Below are 21064 nucleotides of genomic sequence, written 5' to 3'. Positions count from 1 at the left end.
CCCAACCAGCCTTGCTCCAAGGTGAAAAGGGCACAGGTCAGCAATCAGAACATCCTGTCAGAGCTTGGGACAAACCATGACATAATCTAATCTAACATTTACATAATACACAGGCCATAAATGTAGTTCAGAGCACAGATTGCCACCATTCCCCATCCTGGGGCTCATCATTTGATGGAATTGTGATCAGCCTACCCCAAATTCATTCTGTATGAAATCCACCAGCCTCCAACAGCTCTAAACACCCTCTGGTTTCATTTACACCCTCTTACACCTGCCTAATCCTGAGCAGCACAAACAACCCCAGGCATCAGTTGCTGCAGAAACCTTCCAGCAGCAACCAAAGAGCTGAGCCCAAACACGAGTTCAGCCAGAGTCTGAGGCAGCACAGCCTTGGCACAGCACACGTGGAGGATTCCCATCCCATTCTAAGGATGCTGTGCCAGAAGCACATGCAATAATCTCCTTAAAGGAATGGCAGAATCCCTTCTGGAATTTCCCTTACTAGCAAAACACACAGGATTAAGTCTTGGTGCACAGAGTGGGTTTGTAGAACTTAGAGGCAACAGGAGTCACAAAGCAATTTATGAACACAACACTTCTGTCCTTTCTTCTTTAATTTCTTCTCACCCTATAACCCTTCTACATACAAACCCCCTCAGCCTGTCCAGCAACAGCCAGGGCTTTCACAAAGATTTTCACAAGGGAGGCTCCTGCTCCCCATCAGGCAGAACAGAAATTGGGATTTGAGTCTCCCTCCTTTTATAAGGCACCCCAGCTATTATTTGCCTATTCCTAGGAGGCACCTCGGGCACATTTTGATCAGAAATTCTGTAACCAGAAGTTGGTTTCCTTTCCAATAATTTTTTCCCCAGTGCATCTGTGGTTTGGACATTGTATGTCAGGCAGAGGCACAAAAATCCCCACAAACATTTTAACAGAATCAAGACAATAAAAGTTGGAGATGATCAATGCTAGAGAGAAAGGATGAAGCTTTTCCACGTCAATTCCATATACACTGAAGAGCAAGCAAAGCAGACAACAAAAAAGTCACCTTAAAAGTCACTATAGGAGCCACACTCAGCACAAATTTGACTCAAGCAAATGTCCCAGCAGGGATGTCTGTCCTTCCAACCAATAAATGGAGCATTTCTTCATGGAGATGGTAAAAGATAAAGTACTCAACACTTCTCTGTTTAGAATAGAATCTATTTTTATTCAACACAGAATGGTGAATGGATAAAATTCACAATAATCAGCATTAAAAAAACCAACAAATCAACCCTGCAGTTGCATTTAAATTTGGCTGTACCTACTGGTCACTCACATTTTGACATACAAAATTTTGTCAGTCTTGCCCCTTTCCAGATATAAACACCTGTTACTAACAAAACACACAGTTTATTCACTATCTTGGGGGACCTTTAGAGTTTTTTAAAATAGAAAACCAAATATTTTTGTCCAACAAATTTGTAGTTTGGAGGAACTGAAATGTAATCTGTCATTACCCCAGACCCGAGTCACTGCAGTGCAAAAGCTATTCAAATAAATAAATAAATAACAGCAGCAGCAGCCCCAACAAGTAAAACCCAAAACACACTTAAATATCTTCAGAAATACAACCAAAAGCTTTTTAACATCAGACTTCAGCCCACAGGGGACAGCTTCTCAAAATGTGAGTGCAGCAGAGCTTGAACTGTTCCAGTAAACTATTATAAAGCTCTACATTTTTGGGGAAGGGGACTGGAATCCCCAGCTGAAGTGGTCCTCCATCCATCTCTCCCTCCCCACACAGGCACTGAAGTTGTGCCAGGACAGCTGTTTTGGGGTTGCAATGTTATTTTTGCCCCATCAGAGGCTGTTTCAGCAGTGCCCCAGGTTCAGCCTGGTTCAGTGAGGAGCAGTTGGACATTCCAGGAGCAGTTTCCCATTCCAGGAGGATGGAAACCCTTCCAAGTAACACTGCTGCACAATTCTGTCACATTTAACCACAGCCCAAGCACAGAACAGATTTTTGAACTCAGTTGTTGAGAATCTCCCCTGGTTTACTCAAAATGTGTGAGGTCAACCTCCCATCCATTAAGTGCAGGGACAGGACCCTCCTAGAGCTCCCTGCAAGGACCTGGCACCTTCCCTAAGTCCCTGTGGGGTCATCCCTGCACCTCTGCTCAGCTAAACAGATAAAAATGAGCCCATTCTGACACTGCCCACGTCAAGCATGAAGCACCTGCTGGATGAAACCAGCAGAAGCAACTCAAAGACTGAGCAGGTACAAAACAGCCCTGGAAATTAAGTGTTAGCAGCAGCTGATGGGACATTCCTGAATATTCTGCAGGGCTTTTAAAGTGTTTTGCTAATCAAGTGTAAAGACTCTTGCACTGTCTCACAAAACTTAAGAGCATAGAGTGAGACAAAGGCCTGGAGCTTTAATAAATACAATTAAGGGTAACACACAGTTTAAATTACCTAATATTTGTGATCTAAGTATAAACACCCCATACAAAAAAAGATTTCTTTTCACTTTGTACATCTTAAAAAAAGGCAAAATAAAATCACAGAAACATTCTGTTTGCAAAGCAGACAGCTGTACAAAGAAATGATATGTTCTGCAGACATCACACCATCTATTTTCTGGGTAGCACTAGGTACTCAAATGTTCTCTTACAAACTACCACCCACACAGGTAATTGTTCTTCTCTGATATTTTGGCTCCAAATCTGAAACCCAGAGCCACTTGAGAGAGATTTCTGGGTATTAAGGCCCAGATCTGATGATGATTTCCACGTGCACACCCAGCACTGGAACCAACAGGGACCCTGTGCCAGTGGGCACCAGAGCAGCTCCATCTGCTCAGTCCTGTGCTGCTCACACAGCACAGCTCACAGCTCTCTGCCACCCCAAAGAAACCCCTCTCATGTCAGCCCAGCCTGGCAGGGAAGTTAAAATGCACAATTTTAAACCATTTTATAATGCCCTGAAAAACCATTAGAGCCCCCACTAGAAATTCTGACTCATAAACTGCTTTTTGTTGCTTAGGACTCTTTTTTTTTCTTCCTTTTAAATTTTTTTTTGCCTAATCCTAATGGAGGACTAACATCCATCCAGAGGATCTGTGAAAACTGCTAACTGCAGTACACAGGAAGGGTAAATTCTTTTTTTATAACCTACCAAAAGGCTGGATGCTGTCCTTGGGAAGTAGAAGTGGAGCTAAACACTAATAACACAGCCAGGTGATTATTGTGTGAGCAGCTTCAAACCCTAACAGCAGCACATCTTAATAACCAGCTGATATTGCCCTCTATAAAGTGATGCTCTCAGTGTACACAGATGACATAAGAGACACATTGCTCACTGACCCTGGGACACTGACCCTCACAGACTGCTAAAATTTCAACTTCCTCCTCCTCTAGCTTTGCCTCGATTGTTGGCAATTACACAGTTCATAGTTTCAATTAAAAACATCCTATCAAAAGAAATAAAAAAGGCACTTGGTATTTCTCTTTGGCTCAGTTGAGGCGTGCTGCTGAAGCCTTCCCCAAGTCCCCATCTCTTCTCTGATGAGCAGTGGCCATCCTGAGGTACTTATTCATGTGCAAAAATCAGAGCTCCAGGGATTTACCACGTCTCACACTGCTCCCAGCAAACCTGCAAGGCTCTTCACCACACAGAGACCCCTCAAATACAGAATCAGGTGTCCCATGGGGTTGGGTTTTCAGGGAGCAGCTCCATCCACTGGCACCCTCCTCATCCCAGCTCTGCTAGCTCAGTGCTCTTTGAACCTGGGGAAGAAAAGCAACCAGGCAGGAAAAGCTGAGGTGTGAGGCAGAACAGGCACCAGAATGCAGCATCCAGCCCCTGCTGTGCATTTTTCTATTCTCTCCATTTTACTTCTCCAAAATTCTGCAATCAAGGGGCTCAATTTAGATTTTGTATATGGATTCAGTGATTTTTTTTCTTAATTCAAAATACTGTAAATTCACAATCACCCTTTTCTTTAAGGAGAACTTTTTCCAAAAGTTACATTTTAAACTATTATGAAACACAGGGCAGGCAATTCCCCACCTGCACAATGAAACCCGTGGAGGATTAAATATTTGGGAAAAAAAACCTCCACAAACAAGAGACTGTGACAGAGGTGTGTTTTAAGATATTTTTTGAAAGAAGATGTTATAAATGAAAATGTCCATGGTTTGAAAACATCAAACTGAGTTTTGAAGCAGAATTAAACCAGACAGAAACTGATCTACACAAACCTTAATGCGTCCAGTCTACATTTAGATATTATGGGACAAAGGCTGGAATTGATCTTGGAGAGTTTTTCCACCCTTAATGATCATTTATGGCTATATATGGAAGGCTTAGAAATGTGTTTTCAAGGTGTTATTAAAGAGCAGCAGCCATAAAAAACACTTACAGGGTGTGATCTGCATGACACTGAAGTTCCTTCTGGATAAGACGGAGTAAGAGCTGCAAAAGCAATCACAAAATCTCCTTTAGTATCATCCTTTAGATAAACAAGAAGCAGAATTATTCATTGTTATTTGGAGAGTTTCTCATTTTAAACATTACCCTACAATGCTGAACTCATTTAAAAAAAATAAATTTACAGATGCTCAGTAATGTTTGCAAAAGGAGCTTTCACAACAAGCAGGCAAGAGGAAAATAATTTCCTTTTTGCATCTGAGAGATCAATTTCTTCATAAAAACCACAATGGTTTTCTGGTTACTTTACCAGCAAATTTGTAAAGAAACCAGCAGAGGGACCCCGAGGCTTCAAGAAAACGGGTCAGAAAGAAATTTTAGCTGCTATTTGCAAAAACAACTGTGTGTGAAAAGCTTTATTCCCACAATTAGTCACGGTGGGTACAGACAGTCACATTTAATTGTCTGTGCAGCATCAGGGATTTCAATGCACTTTAAAAGGATTATTCAGATAATAGCAGGAAAGTGATTTTACAAATGCAATTTGATGGTTCTCATGTACATTAAAGACAGAACTGGAGCTTTCAGGGTTCCTCACTATTTCAGGTTATGTCATCCTCAGAATCTCACTATTGTAAATTAAGTTTGCTCACTGCTGTTAAGTATGAATGTCTTAAGAAGTTAAATATTTTCAGAGGCACAGAAGTGGCCAAGAATGACAGAACTGAGTGCCACATAAGAGGACAGAGCCCCCTCCAGGTATCCTTGGAGAAATAACATTTGAACACAGGTCAAATGATCCTCATGCTGCACTGCAAAAACCAGGAAAAGCAGAACAGCTATGCAAAAAAGGATTTATTGCAACTGCAGAGCCAAATCCCTCAAAACCAGAGCTTTGCAAAGGTGTTTTAATTGATTCCTCAAAGAAATGTGGCATTTTTTCATTTTAATCAATAACTGTAAGAGAAAAACAATGTGAACTTTATCTAGGAAAAATATGACAACCTTCCAAGCCTCACTCTGCAGCATGAAATACCAAATATTGAAACAAGCTGCTGACCACCAGTGGCAACACACTTCAGCTATTAACTCATCTAATTTATTTATTTAATTTCCAGAGAATTACTCTTAAACATGAAAAAAAAATTAGTTTTAAAATAGGGGTTTAAATTGAATTTAGGAAAAAAAAAAAGCCTCAAGTTGTAACTCAAAGTCTTCCTGATTTTCTAGTGTCAGGAAGGGAATGGTCTGATGCTCTCAGCTCCTCTGCAGGAGCCCAGAGCTCAATGCTTTGGACCAAGCCAGCATCTGTGTGCTCTTCTCTTCTTTCCCCAGATATCTGCTCCTGGTTACTGTCAAAAGCCAGGACTGCCAGTTCTTCACCTAATTTAGTGCAGCTGTCTCAGGGCCCATCTGGAAAATGTGATGTATTAACTTTCAACAGCTTCATTATCAGGGTGATTTTGGTGATACAGCAGTGTAGGAAATGTTTTTTTATGGCTTTGAGAAACTGGCTCTAAAGACAACAGAAGTGATTTTTCCGTGAGTGGAATCTGAGGCAACTTCTAGGTCTGAATGTGAAGGTTTACTTGCAATTATGCCTCTCTAAGCTGTTCAGCCAGCAATTAACAGCTGGCTATTTGCTCAGGAACTGAAGTTCATCAGAACTGATCTGCACTTTTGATTAAAATTAGATGAGAATTTCAAAACAAGCAAATTTGCTGTTAGACTGAAAATCTCCTACACCACTGGAAGTGTAATACAACACAGGATATTGAAATGGCAAAGGGACAATTTGCATTTTGGGATAGTTTAGCACAGAGGAAATACACATCATCTAAATTTTTAGACTTACTAGCAAGGCACATGCGTCTGCCACCATGAGCATGTAAAACACATTGTTCCAACCAGAAGGGGAAATAAGGCCAGCCAGGAGAGGCCCCAGAGCTGCACCTGAAATATAATATTGGCATCATATTTTGGCATTTTATATTACACACTCTCAGAGCTGTGCAATGTTAAGATTCACTGTACTGAAATGTAGTTATTCTGAATTAGAGCATCCATTTCTCCACCTAGTTAACTCAGTATTAACCTGATGTATTAAAAAGTCCCCATAAGTGCAAAACATTACTGGTACAGATGGGAAGCTGGAAGAGTTAGATGTGTGATAAACATCTGCCTTTGGCTCAAAAAATGCTCATCCTGTAATTAAGCTGAATTTTACTGTGTTTTCCCTCCTACATGGAGGGCATAAATAAAACATCCCTGATAGCAGGACAGCCCAGTGCCATCTCCTTTTGCTGTCTGTGCCCAGTGCCAGTTGATGCCTTGAGAGGCTGCCTGGAACAGAGGCTGGGCAGTGTTAAAGGAATAAAGCAGGGATTTATTAAAAAGGCCTTCAAAGGATGCACCTTGGGCAGTACAAGAGCCTGGCCAGGGCTACACCCAAGATGGACAGGAGTTTTCACACTTTTGTAAGTTTTGGTCCATTTCCATATTGGGGTTAATTGTCCAATTATAGCTTCAGGTTATGCAGTCCCATCCTCCCAGATTGCTCTCCTCAATTTGCTATTGTTTACACTTTTTGGACCTGAAGCTGCAATGGTTCTTGGGTTGGAAAAGGATTTTTTTTTTGTCTCAAAAGACTTGTTATCACTTTATATGAAGTTCAGAGTTCTATACTAATGCAGTACAGGATCTGTAAAATATGAAAGCTAAAACTTAAGGCATCACAGTGATCCCCCACTGTGGTGGTGTTTGAGGGTCCCCAGGACAACAGAAGAGATGAGAATCTTGACTCCATTTTTCAGAAGGCTGATTTATTATTTTATGATATTATATTATATTAAAAGAAAATTATCTACTAAAACTACACTAAAGAAAGAGAAAGGAGACATCAGAAGGCTAGCAAGGAATGATAATAAAATCTTGTGACTGATTTTATTGTGTCAGAGTCTGACACAGCTGGACCATGGTTGGTCATCAGGTAAAAACAATCCACATGGAACCAACCAAAGATGCACCTGTTGGTAAGCAACCTCCAAACCACATTCCAAGCAATCAGATAATTATTGCTTACATTTCATTTCTGAGGCATCTCAGCTTCTCAAGAGAAAATTCCTGGCACAGGTATTTTTCAGAAAATATGTCGGTGACATCCCCCTTCCTCCCACCCTCAGCTGTGGGACCACTGGATGTTTCAGGAGAAGTTTGTGCTACTCCCCATTTCCAAAACTGAGTCCTGGCAATGTGACCTGAAGAGCCCAGTTTTTGGAAATGCTTTGTTGTAAGCTGTCAGAGCTGGGGCAGGAGGCCCTGGCTTACCCACAGATCCTGTCCCGTCGATGATGGCCGTCACCGTGGACAAGGCCCTCGCGTTCCCCTTCAGGCTCTTGTGGGTACCCTGGAGGGACAGAGATGGCTCAGACCCACCCTGAGCTGAGCCCTGATAACAGCACCCATCTCCCACCCCTCCCATGGGCTCTGTGCTGGGGAGATGCCTCAAGGCCAAGGATGAAGTGGGCACTGCCTGGGGTCACCTCGGTCTTGCCAAGGACAGGGCTCCAGCAGATGCTTGGAAACTTCTGCCCTTCTCCTTGTCCTGTATTTAAAATATCCCTGCACTAAAGACAATAAGAGGACTTTTGCCTCTTGCGTGTTGCCCTAAAGGATCAACACATTACAAAACAAACTTCCAAGGTCTCCCTGCTGAGCAATGTTGGTGTTTTCACATGGCATTTGTGACTTGGCAGACCCGATCCTGCTGGAAGTGCTGGCAGCTTAAGTACCTGGACTTTTTATTTTCACACACCTTTACTTGTGTTAAGGTCTGTGCCAGATATAACTTTCTGATGGGAATTAAATCACCAGCTCATGTCTCACACAGCTACAGCTCCCAAAATCATTTAAAAATGCAAAATATAAAAGGGGCCAAGGCACCTGTACAGAGGCCTGGCTTTGCATTCTACCTTCAGATTCAATCTGGGCTGTCACCCACAGTCTTGTGAGTGGTCAAGAATAATTTAGAAGCTGCTCACAAGCATGGCACTCATACTAAAACACAAACTCTGAAACAATTCTCAGTGGCTGAGTTCAGCACTGCCTCTTCCCAGCTCCTTACTCCTTTGCTTTGGGCCAAGGCAGCCCCTTCCCTGGTGACCCTGCAGAAGTCAAAGGGCTCTCTCTGGAGGCCAAATGTCACAGGGAAAGCCAAACTCACCAAGTCAGCAGAGACAGCAGTGGTGATCAGGGCATAAGGGCCATTCACCAGGGCACCACTGATAAGCAGCATCACTGTTCCAATTGAAAAAAAAAAAAAAGAAAATGTGAGATGTATTGTATTTGTGGGGTGCCCCGATGAAGGCAGGAATGATGAATGTGACTCCATGCTCTCAGAAGCCTAATTTATTATTTTAATGATACTACATTGTATTAAAGAATACTGTACTAAACTATACTAAAGAGTACAGAAAGGATACTTACACAATGCTAAAAAGATAATAATGAAAACTGGTGACTCCTTCTAGAGTCTCAACACAGCTTGGCCCTAATTGGCCAAAGAGTGAATACAACTCACAGTAGAATGCAATGAAACAATCACCTGTGGGTAAACAATCTCCAAACACATTCCACATGAGCACAACACAGGAGAAGCAAATGAGATAAGAATTGTTTTCCTTTTCTCTGAGGCCTCTCAGCTTCCCAGGGAAAAAAATCCTGGGCAAAGGGATTTTTCAGAGAATGTGAATGCCACAGAGTTGCAGGAGAAACTGTTCACTATAACAACAGGAGACATCACAGCCCATGGCTCCCAAATGGTTTAATCCTTCCCTGGCTCCCCTGACCCAATACAGAACTGGGAAAGGAAAAAAAAAACAACATCCATTCCTCTCTCTTTTCAGTGCTCACTCCATGATGTGAATTCTCAAACATACCAGAAGATGGGGCTGAGACAAAAGCATTTTCCAGGGTCTTTACTGATCCTGGGAGGTCACAGAAAGTGGAATATTTGACCAAACTGGCCACGAGGGCAGGGGTTGCTCACAAGATACACCCACAAATCCCTTCTCTCCTTGTAGGGCAACAGAGAACCCTGAAAGTGAAGGAGCCCTTCAGGCAGGTGAGACAGCACTGCCTCACTCCTGTTCCCATTTCTGGTTTGAGGTAACACACACAAAGCCACAGGTGAATTCTGCCTATTCAAGTGAAGTTAATGCTGCTGTCAAAAGTACTACAGGCAATATTTAAACATCTCTGACATCTGGCACAAGGGATATAAAAAAACCTGTGCTGACAAAACAAGCTCCAGGAAGAGTAATGATATTAATTAGATCTGTTCTCTTGTCACCTCTTACTCATTTTCTATCTCCCTACTTCAACCTGTAAAAAGCCTACAAGACCAAATTTAAGAATTTGATTCCATACTTCCTCCTCCAAGGAAAAGATAAAATAGAAAACAAAGGGGAAAAAAGGAAAGAGCATCAAAGGTCATAAATTCATAAATGCAAAGTTCATGGAAAGCTAAGCAGAACAATTTAAAAATACTCACCCACAGTAGCCTCAAGGCCCATTTTACTGACTGCAGAGAACATGTAGAGCTGGAAAGAGAATAAATAAGCACTCAGAATACCAACATATGAACTAATCCTGGGTTCCCCATTTGTCCCCTATGTTAACTACAAGATATCTTAGCTGGTATTACATGACAGTTCCGGGTTTTACTAAACCCCTTTAGGCCACAGTAGAATGACTGTTTGATTGGACACAGAAGGGAGATAAGGGGTAGGATCCCATTCCTCTATGTCCTTTCAGAAGGAAGGGCTGTGTTATGGGACCATTCAATTTTAAATTCTCCAACTGCAGCCTCAACACAGCACAGAATACAACGCATGAAAAAAATCAAATAAAAATGTCTCTCTCATGTCAATCTGCTGGTTTTCCAACAATTACAGCTCAGAAATTTTAGCCTTTTAGCCTAAAATTCTAGCTAACAACTGAACATCAAATTTTACAAGAGAGTGAAACTTTCCATATATTCTGTAACAAAAAAAATACATTAGACTTGTTTAGTGAATAGGCTTGTCAGCTTGTGTAACCCCAGTATCTATACTTGCTCAACTTTTCATGCCAGTTTTTAATCTGGCCTGGACTCTTTAGATCCAGGCTGGGAGATGGTGCCTGCACAACTGTCCAGGGAATGGTGTCACAGCTGTGGGACGGGGGCAGGCTCTTACTGTGGGTGCTGCAAGCAGCAACATCATTCCACAGGTTGATGCTCTCTTCTCCAGCCTGTCTGAAATCAGACCTGCCAAGATGCCACCTGAAAGAACACACAGGTGTGAGGAAAACATTCAGGGTGTGTTTTGCACAAAAGACATCAGTTTAATTTAATGAAACAGAATGCAGTGTTTTTTGCTGCATAGTTACACAATTCACACAGCAACATCCTCATGAACCCAACCACTTTTGACCTGAACAGAACAGAAGCAGACACTTGTTCCTCCTCATTATTTATTCCAAATATCCAAGGCAAAAAGCCTTTTACCAGGTGTCACATGGCCCTGCTGCTGAAGCTCTGGTGTCCACTCACTGGTCTCTTAATTTCTCACATGCAATAGAAAACTTGGTTCTCTGCAGCCAGGGAAACAAACTAAACTGTCTGCATTGGCATGAAAATTTATTCACTGGTCACCTTGAAAATGATACAGGAAGAGCCTAGTCATTATTATTATTATGATCTCCCATTTTTATCACATACAGTTCTATAAGACATCAAGGAAAAAAACAAACCAAAACACCTGTGGCCATTAACCACTAATCTTAAGTTAGACTGACAAAAAGAAGTATTTTGATGGGTGATGACCAAGACTCATGGGCCAGAGCTGATGGAGATAAAAGATTCCATAATTTGTCTATTCTGATCTGTACTGGGCAGCAGCACTGGCTGTGAAGGTATTTTACTAGATTTTCACTTTTCAACTCTCAGCTCAGTACCTTTACTGCTACTCTTCTACAGTAGAAACAATGAATGTGAACTATAAAATATGTAAGCTGGGTACACCAGAGCCTTTCCTGAACTGGTGTGATCAGGAGTGAAATAAAATTAAAACTTACCAAAGATCCCACCCACATCAAACAGTGTAGAAAGGTCCCCAGCTCTTTTGGCATCAAGATGCTCTGGTGAGAGAAGCAAAACATTTGTCTCATTTCTGGACTATAAAACATGGAAATCTCAGCAGTCTTGTAATGACAGGACAAAGGCATCTTACAGCAGAATTCTTCATTCAGATAATCCACAATAAGGTGATGTTGTATAAAAGAAGTAAGAACAGAAGTAGGTATTCAGCAACACAGACTTTTGAACACAATTATTCTCACTGGAAGAGACATTTTACCACTTTTATAATCACAGAATTACCGAATTGTCTGGGTTGAAAGGGATCTTCAAAGGTCATCCAGTCCAACCCCTCTGCCATGAGCAGGGACATCTTCAATGAGATCAGAGCTCAGAGTGCCATCCAGCCTGAGCTGGAATGTCCCAGGGATGGGGCATCCACAGGTTCTATGGCAGCCTGTTGTACCATTTCACCACCCTCATTCAAAAGATTTCTTCTTTATATCTAGTCTGAATCTACCCTCTTTCAGTCTAAAATCATTACCCCTTCTTCTTTCACAACAGACCTTGCTAAATAGTTGGTTCATCTTGCACTCTAAAAGCATAAAAAAATCAAAACTGCATTACTGAACAGATAAAGAAACTCATTTACATTATTTTGTGTATATTTTAATAGGACACTTCAGTCTTAAATATTGTTAGAAAGTAAAACTTTTTGATTTGTTTGCAAGAGACAGCATTTATGCCCGCAATTACTGAATTATAGACACTTCTGTTTGTTTTGAAAATGCCCTCTCATAGCACTGAATTCATAAACCTGCTTGGTGACTTACAACTCCCCTGCTCCTGCAGCAGAGAAAGCCTCTTTCAGAAGCAGTAATGTTTATTTTCTTATTTATTCCAAGCTCCTATTTGCAGAGACTCTCCAGCCATAACTCAGCATCCCTTTCCTGTAATACTCACCCACATTTGTGATGTAGAGGGGAAGCCAGAAGAGGAAAGTGTAGCTCACCAGCTTTGCAAACAGGAGACAAAGAGAGAACTCCACAACTCCCTGAGAGAATAATGAAAACAGGGAGTTAGTATCTTAGAGCTATTTGCTTTCACAGACCATTATAAAAATGGTTTCTAGCATGCATTTAGGCTTCTCTTTTTCTCTCATGAATTCCAAAGAAGCATTTTTCCCCTGAGAGCACAAAGCTTGCACTCTGAGCAGACTGTGGTATTTTACTTACATGTTTCCTTTCAATTGTACTGAACTGCCTGAAGAGAGAACACTAAAATGGTACTGAGTAACCTGAGCAGAGAACACAGAAATGAACAGGAAGGATTTTACACTGCTTGGGAACATCTGCACCACTTATTTCCCTTAAGTAAAGTTGTTATACAGCATTATAGCAGGTTTGGAGTGTGTTCCAGAGAAACTGGCACATTTATGGGCTCTTTATCTCCTTCCTTCAGATGGGTTCAAGATTGTTCCCTTATTGTTCAGCTCTGTAAAAAGTCAGTAAACCAGTGTGACACAGTTCAGATCAGAATGTGGTAAGAGCACATCACAGACTGCAAAAGCTCTAACTTGCTCCATCTTCTTTCCTGCTGAGCACATAGAAGTGCATTTAGTGCACAGAGCTGCTGCTAAACTATCCCATCTTCATTCCCTTCATCATCTGATAACTTCTTGTTTGAAAGCAGATTTCTTAAATCCCTGGTACGGAGGGCTGCAGTTACCCTGAGGAACAGCACACACACTCCACATGCAGCTGGGACCCTTCCCAACACCAGGCAGGACAAATCCCACAGGGTTTCAGAGATCCCAGGTGGCAGCAGCAGCAATTTTTCACCCAGTGGAAGTAACTCCACTCTACTACAGGAAAAACAGTAGAGGACCAGACTGAACATGAGAAGATGCAGGAATACAGTGGTTGACTGCAGGATCTTTTTTAACTCTACACGTGGACCAAATCAATCTGCAAATAATCCTTAACTCTGCATTCAGGCTTCAGTTCAAGAGGAAAATCAAAAATGACAGATTCTGACCATGAGGAAACTTCCTTTCCTTTACCAGCAGTCCAAATGTTTGGGCTGCCTGAAACTTCTCAGACAAGAGATTTTAAGATTTAAGCTTTTTAAAACATTGCTGAGGAATGTAAAAAGGGGAGCCATAGAAGGAAGTTCTGACACACAGAAGTACTTATGGACTCAGTTTGCTATTCCACCCTTAACAGCTACATGTCATTAGGTTCAGTCAACTTTTAGACCAGACTTTAGGACAGAATAAACAATTTTAGTCAGAAGGGACCTACAGCAACCACCCTGTCCCACTGCTGGACCCCTTCAGGGCTGGCACAAGTTGAAGCACACTGATAAAGTCATTATCCAAATGCCCATTGAACATCATCAGAGAGAGATCAGCAGCTCTCCCTCCACCTCCCCTCCTCAGGAAGCTGCAGGGAGCAGTGAGGTTCCCTCTCAGCCTCCTTTCCTCCAAATGAATCAAGCCCAAAGCCCTTACATTTCAAGACTGTGGTATGAAGTTAATACCCACTACTGTCCCATTACTGACATATTTTCTGAAAAATTCCTTTGCCAGGATCTTTTCTCCTGAGAAGCTGGGAAGCTTCAGCTTCTCCATGTTTTGCTACTTTGGAATGTGATTTGGAGAATTGTTTACCCAGCATGTGAAATTCTTTTTAATTAATGACCAATGACAGCCAGCTGTGTCAAGGCTGTGAGCAGTCACAGGTTTTTATTATTCGTTCCTTTCTAGCTTTCTGATATCTCCTTTCTCTTTCTTTAGTATAGTTTTAGTATATAATTTTCTTTTAATATAATACATATCATAAAATAATAAATCAGCCTTCTGAAATATGGATTCAAGATTCTCATCTCTTCCCTTATCCTGGGGACCCTCAAACACCACCACACTGTGCCACCCAGAACTTCATGGAAACATGAATTCTGAGGCAAAACTTGATTGTGAAAAGGAGCAGCACAGGCACTCACAGGTATCCTCAGGGCCCCAAGGAAGCTGATGGCTGATGTCCCATGCCTTCCTTCCCCAGTGGCCACGCTGCAGTTCTCACTGTCACTGAGTAAATGCTGCATCTCTGCATCCTGCAACATCCCCCAGCAACAGGTAAGAGAGAGAAGAGAACAAAAAACAAAGTATGTATCAAGAAATCAAACAGCTCCAAAATAATTTTTAGAAACAAGAACCTAGTTTGTCACAAAAGTGGCAGCTTTTAAAAAGGCCTTGGTGTGGATAGCCAGAGTACACAGAGCGAGCAGAGACTACATTCAGAATATCAGGTGGTATCTGTGTGCAAACACTCCATAATAGAATCAAGTTTCTGTTCTATTGAAGAACAATTTCAAGATGCAAAACCCCCACATATTAAGAACATATTCCATGGAACAAAACAGTTCCCAATCTTCCCTCACCCCACTACATAAATGTGATCTAATTAAAGCTGACAAGCTACTGAGTCCTACAACACTGTGTACAAGAAATTTCTACAAGGACACATTTCTGTACAAAATCATGTATTATCTTCTTTCTGTACAAATACTAAGCCAGTTTTCCAGGCTCTGTAACATCATCTTACTGACTGATCTAAGTACAGACCATCTTTCCACATGAGTTACAGACAGTGAGTGCTTTATATTAAGGAATTACTTTTTTTTTTCAAACCTGTTCCATTTGAGCATTGCAATCCCCAAAATATAAAAGCCTGGGGTTCACCAGCATTGCCCAAGTTGTGAATTCTGAGATCTTTTCTAGTACTAGGAAGGATTTCATTCCAAGAATTCCACTGGCTGCCAAGAATACTTGTGGAGCAAGTTACCACTGCACAAGAACAAGCCATCCCAATGTAGCCAGTAGGGTTTATGCTATTTTTAATCCTCTACCAGACTGAAGTGAACTCTCAGAATAGAACTGGAAATTTACATCTTACAGCTGTACACAGAAAAAAACCAAAAGTCAGGTATAAATAACCTCAGAACTTCTTTTCCAACTTGGAAAGAGGATGGGATGTAGCTATCCTCACTTTCACCTGCTTGCTGAGAGGCTTTACCAAGCTGTGCACTTCTCCTGTTTATGCATTCTACACACTGTCTTCCTTCTCCTAATTCTTCAGCATCTGAACAAAGCCTCAGTGAAGAATCAAGCCTCAAATATATATTTGACTGCAGGCTAGAAAGGATATAACAGCAGGCTGTGCCATTTCCAGTGCTTATTGCAAAGATGAAAACTTGGATTAATATTTGCTAAGCTGATGGGGGCAGAAAAAAACCATAAGTGCTGGAAAAATTCAATTCTGCTATTTTACATTCAGTGATTCTAAACAAATTCAGTTTTTAAATAACATCATTTAGGAGAGGGCACCAGGGAACCATCTGGACACCTGAGCCCAGACACTCAGCACAGTTTTAGAAGCTGCCATGCAGCATCCAAATTTTAAATTTGATTGTTAGATGGGATGTAGGGCTTACAGGAGTCCAGTGTCTGGGCTCAGGTGATAAAGCATTAACCAGAAGACATAAAAAAACCATCTAGGGACCTGTGACATGGCCCTGCAGACCTATGTCATGGCCCAGGAGTCACTCCATCATCATAAAAATATTTCTCTTCTGAATTACTGGAGCAACTTCAAAACTTGAACTATTTTAAAAGAACGAATTCAAATCATAAGCTATTTTTTTAAAATAAGAGAGAGGAAAAAAAGAGAGAAAAAAAGGGTTTAAGCAGTGAAGCTCCCCACTGGATTCTAGATGGTGTCTGAGTATCTCCTGCACAATCAGCACAGCAAACCCAGCCAGGACTGTCTGAGGCAATGCTGCTCATTTCTCAGACAAGCAGCTCTCAATCTGCTTTAGAAGAGTGAGTAAATATTGCAGCAGCGGTGACCAAAGTCCAAACAACTTATTTAAACTCATGCTGGAAACTTTTGTCAATGATTTGGGGGTTTTTATGCTGCACAGAGCTAAAGGATAAATAAACCCAGCAGTTTGTGCTTGGCAGAGATGACTTGTACAGCCTTGCCAGCTTGTCTAGAGCATGATTAGGCATATGGCACGCTCTTGATCTCTGGGGAAGGATTCATTATCCCCCAATTTTGTGTCATTTTTAAGAGGCCAAGCTAACACAAGCAGCAGTGAAGGCACAGAGTTATTCAGGTCACGCAGCCAAAACCACATTCTGCTTTCAGTCACTGCAGATCCTGAGTATTTGCTTCCTTTTTACAGTAATTGCAGAGGTCAATGAAAACCCAGTAAAAGCTGCCATTCCAGTGTGCTTGGAGACCAAGGCATGAATGCAAAACATCTGCTGTTTGTAGAGGCTCAAAAGCTGCCTGTGAAAATCAGCTCCAAATAACCCCAGTGAAAAGGGGAAGATGTTCAGCTTGGCTCTGACAGAACGACTTGTTCTTCTGTCACTGGCAGAAAATCAGGAAGCCCCAAAGAGCAACAAAGAAGGGGTTTTAATGATTTTATTATTTTTAAACCTTGTTGAGACTCTGTATTACAAACATACCCCAGCTGGCAGGGAGGAGAGAGAAGGGGGGGATATTCCCAGGATTGGCAGCAGCTCCCCCACTTCACTGTCTGTGTTGTCCCTCTGTCCTGCTCCCAAGGGACAGTGGGACAGGGGTGCAATTTCCTCACCCTTGGCTAGGCAGACCCTTCACAGGGTGGCAGTAGCAGAGTTAAAAAGGAAATCTCTGTCTACTGATTTGCTGATTTCTGTGGGTTTTTAGCTCTGTCATCCTAATTTAGAATCACAGATTGGATGGGGATGGAAAGGAATTGAAGATCATCCAATTCCAACCCCATTCCACTACCCCAGGTTGCTCCAAGCCCCATCCAGCCTGGCTTTGGACACTTCCAAGGATGGGACAGTCACAGCTTCTCTGGGCTACTCATTCCAGTGCCTCACCACCCTTTCTTCCATACATTTAAAATAATTTCTTCTGTAAATTCCATCCTGTCTAAATACACCTGCTGATATTCTTACATCTCCCCTTACCTTCCAGCTGGTTAGGAAATAGCACTGACAAATGGTTTTTGAGCTGGAGACTGTTGCTGGGCAGCTCAAAACTAAAATGATAAACTCAGTACAGAGGGTTTTTAAGCTGTATTGAAGTGTTTCCTCAGCAAAAATTTCAAAACTTTTTTACCAGCACCGATTATTCAACCCTGTGAATGCTCATTACTATTCTACGGGCAAAGGATAAAGAGAACAGGAAGTTTCTATTTTCCTGGAAAAGTGTGAAAGAAGTTTAAAAAAAGTTATCCTCTCAGGATACAATGTGCCAAGTGTACTGAATACAGACACAAAATTTCAAACGGAAATTTTCAGTTCATGTCCATCACAAGATAAAATGCTATTTTGCCCACAAAATGGGCAAGTCCAGAATTCATTTTCTAGTGAGAAATAGCAGCCCTTATGGTTATGAGTTTTAAGCAAGATTTTTGTGAATAATTGTGTATATTTAGAACTTTCCATTTCCACATATAATCTTGTTAAGTACAGACAGCTTTTGAAAGCAAAAGAGAGAGAAGTGAGACTGCAAGGATGGGACACAATATACATAATTTAAATATTTCAAGTGGGCTGCCTTTAAAGCATTTTGCAGTGCATTATTTTTGATGGAATTGTGTCAAGATCACAAAACAAAAAAGACCAATTGAGCAAGCACTGCAATCTCACACAGCTCAGTTTGCATTATTTATGGCAGCTAATGCTTAGTTCCCTCCTCTGAAGTTACATTTGTGTGTGAAGATGGAAGCAGATTTCAGCACCATAAAAAGAGGAATAATCTTTACAAACAGTAAATATTTTATGTGAGCCTTAAGGAGTCGTCTGTGCTATTTTACAGCAAAATTTTCTATTTTACCTGAGGTTTGCCATTTTCCTTCGCATTTAAGGTTGGCATCGGGATCCTGCACCGAGAGGCACCGTTCAGGAAGGTTTTGGAACTCTAAAAAAAAAAAAAAAGAAAACAAAAACAAAACAAAACAACCTATATTTTCTTTTTTTTCTGCCTTTTTTTTTTTTTTTTTTTAAGGATTACATTATTGCCAATCATCTCTCTGGACCAAGTTTTTTTGCATTGTAACATACACATAACCCAACTGGAGCATCTTTAATTTGATGTGTTTTGAGATTTTCAAGTGCTTACACAGACCTATGGCAATGGACATAAAATGCACTCACAAATTAATCTGAAGGCTTATTTCACACTGGTTTTATACAGAAGGAGCTGAATTCAGAGCACAATCATGCCCCTCTCAACATCTTTAGCTGCTTTTTCCTCTACTGTACTTGCTAACATTGCAAACTCAGTTTTTGCTTTGAGCAGATGATTCCAGCAGCAACTAGAGAAGTTGATTTGTTTCATAAAAACCTTGATTTTTCACTTTCCTAATCCCCTTAAGAGAAAAGTTCATCCCTTTAGCTTATATTCAGTAAAAAAACCAGAAACACTAAATTCTTTTAGCCCATAAATTCTTGTGTTTTTGTGGACAGGAGTATTGATGAGGAGTCTGGGCACCTCCAGCAAGTTCCAGGAGAAAAAAAATGACAGAAAAATCTACATTTTAGGCACCAGATGGACTTGCTTTTTATCCTCACTTATTAACAAGTACATTCCTGTGTCAGTTCACACCAAAATTCACTGGAAAACACCATTGGAATTCACTGCATTCACTGGAAAACACCATTTTGAGATCTTCAGTCTAAAAAGATTTACCAGGGACATTCAGATTTGTCTGCTGAATTAAATATACAGCTCTAAAGTAGGTCTGCAGTCAGGTATGGACAACCTATTGCTAAGTCCAAAAGAAGCACTGTGAATTCCTCAGGGATGAGATGTTGAAGTGTCTAATCACACACTGGATGCCACAGTGAAAAAAAAAATCAAGATGGAACAATAAAAAACCCTACAAACTCTGCCCCAAATAACCCCTCTCCGCAAGCTCACAAATCAAAAAGGAATGCAAATCCTCACTGAACAATCCAGCTCAAAATCAATCACTGATTTTTGAGAATAATTGTGTATATTTAGAACTCTCCATCTCCTGGGCAATTCTTCCCCCCTGCCAAAAAAATCAAAAGTATGTATTTCAGTGTTTTTTACACAAATTACCCTTCATCAATCAAATCCTTCTAAGAAGAAAAAATACTTCTGAGGATAAACTGTGGTAGTTCTGCAGCTCAGTTCAGAGCTGAGGCATAAGCAGTTTTGGACATGCATTCCTCAAAATAAACCAACAATACTTGAGCCCCCAGGGTCTGATAAAACAGATTTTTAAGTTTTATCTTACAGAAAATCTGGCTCTTGTCAAAAATGTGATTTACAAGAATCCACGGGGAAGAAAATCCATCACCTAGTGACAAGTCATCTACATTTTTAATCAGCAGCTCAGCAGAGGAAAAATGAATGACTTTTTCATTTGACTGTCAAAAAATAAGATTTACTACAGTAAGGAGAAAATCTCTGGGGCAAAGGACTAGACTGAGAGGCTGTACATTTAATACTTAAACTTATTCCTCCTTTCCAGGAGATAAAAATTGCAGCCTGGTAATTTTTAAATGCACAAGCACTTTGCAGCAGAAGTTCAAGGGAGGGAAGTTTTCTGGGAATGCAAAGTGGAGACAAAGGAAGTTCTTAGAGTACAAAGACAAGTTTGTATGAACATGATGTAACTGTGGGGGGAAAAAAAGGCACAGGGAGAAAAGATGAGAAGCAATAAAACCAGTTCTAAATCACATTTCCCAAAGGAGGGAAAAAAAAGTTAAATCTCCTCTTTAACTTTCATAAAGGAAGTGCAGCAATTCTGAATAACACCCACTGACTTCTCACTTGCATTTGTCATAGGTACAGCCCTCCAGAAAGTCAAGATTAAGCTTCCAATGCCAGCATTTAGAAGCACTTTATTGTCCTCAAGTATTTATCTGGAAATAAATTTCAGATGGGTAAATCAGAGCCAAGATGAATTCAGGCAAATGAAGCAGAGCCCAGGAAACCAGAGAATAAAGGGAAAGAACCACACGCTCAAGGCTCTGTGCCTGACTCTCCATCTGTGGTTTTGGACAGCTCAATGAAATCAGATTACTCACCACTACAAACTCTGTGGAAATATTGGCCTCAGGACCATGCTGCAAATAAACATCAGATCAAATTCATCCAAGACTGGCATCACACAGAGAGGACTGTGATCTCTCAATCTTAATATAAACCCTTCCCTCGTGCTGAGCATTTATTTTAGTGCTGCTTAAATTTAACTGGCCTCATTCTTCCATAAGGAGATTTAGTTTTTAGTGCAGAGCTGCCTGCACCTACCCAGGACACCTGGCCAAAATTACCTGCCACAGCCTTAGGAGAAAAGCAAGTGTGTGTGTTTAAAACCTAAAAAAAAAAAGATTTCTAACTATTTGCAAAAGCACAGGAGGTTGTTCAGGTTGAACAGAATGACTGAACAAATAAACAAACAAACAAACCAAAAGCAAGTATTTTACAC

The 21064-nt window shown here is 41.0% G+C and overlaps 1 protein-coding gene across 7 annotated transcripts in view; it reads right to left on the bottom strand.

Moving 5' to 3' along the window:
• Window positions 1-1261: 1261 nt before the first annotated feature.
• SLC37A1 (solute carrier family 37 member 1) overlaps window positions 1262-21064 on the bottom strand; it is a 36862-nt gene continuing 17059 nt past the window's right edge. For all 7 annotated transcript variants that reach the window (XM_030957807.1, XM_030957792.1, XM_030957797.1 and 4 more), the window contains 11 exons: window positions 18439-18522; window positions 14543-14653; window positions 12503-12593; window positions 11539-11601; window positions 10659-10744; window positions 9974-10022; window positions 8645-8718; window positions 7750-7828; window positions 6278-6375; window positions 4415-4467; window positions 1262-3779 (listed from right to left, as the gene is read on the bottom strand). In XM_030957807.1, the coding sequence (XP_030813667.1) occupies window positions 3764-3779; window positions 4415-4467; window positions 6278-6375; window positions 7750-7828; window positions 8645-8718; window positions 9974-10022; window positions 10659-10744; window positions 11539-11601; window positions 12503-12593; window positions 14543-14653; window positions 18439-18522 (804 nt within the window). In that variant the 3' untranslated portion in view covers window positions 1262-3763. The remainder of the gene's footprint in view (window positions 3780-4414; window positions 4468-6277; window positions 6376-7749; window positions 7829-8644; window positions 8719-9973; window positions 10023-10658; window positions 10745-11538; window positions 11602-12502; window positions 12594-14542; window positions 14654-18438; window positions 18523-21064) is intronic.

The sequence above is a fragment of the Camarhynchus parvulus genome, chromosome 1 (genome assembly GCF_901933205.1).
Source record: "Camarhynchus parvulus chromosome 1, STF_HiC, whole genome shotgun sequence".
Taxonomy (NCBI): domain Eukaryota; kingdom Metazoa; phylum Chordata; class Aves; order Passeriformes; family Thraupidae; genus Camarhynchus; species Camarhynchus parvulus.
Note: the sequence above shows the minus strand (reverse complement) of the source record. Positions and strands in the feature narration are given on the sequence as shown.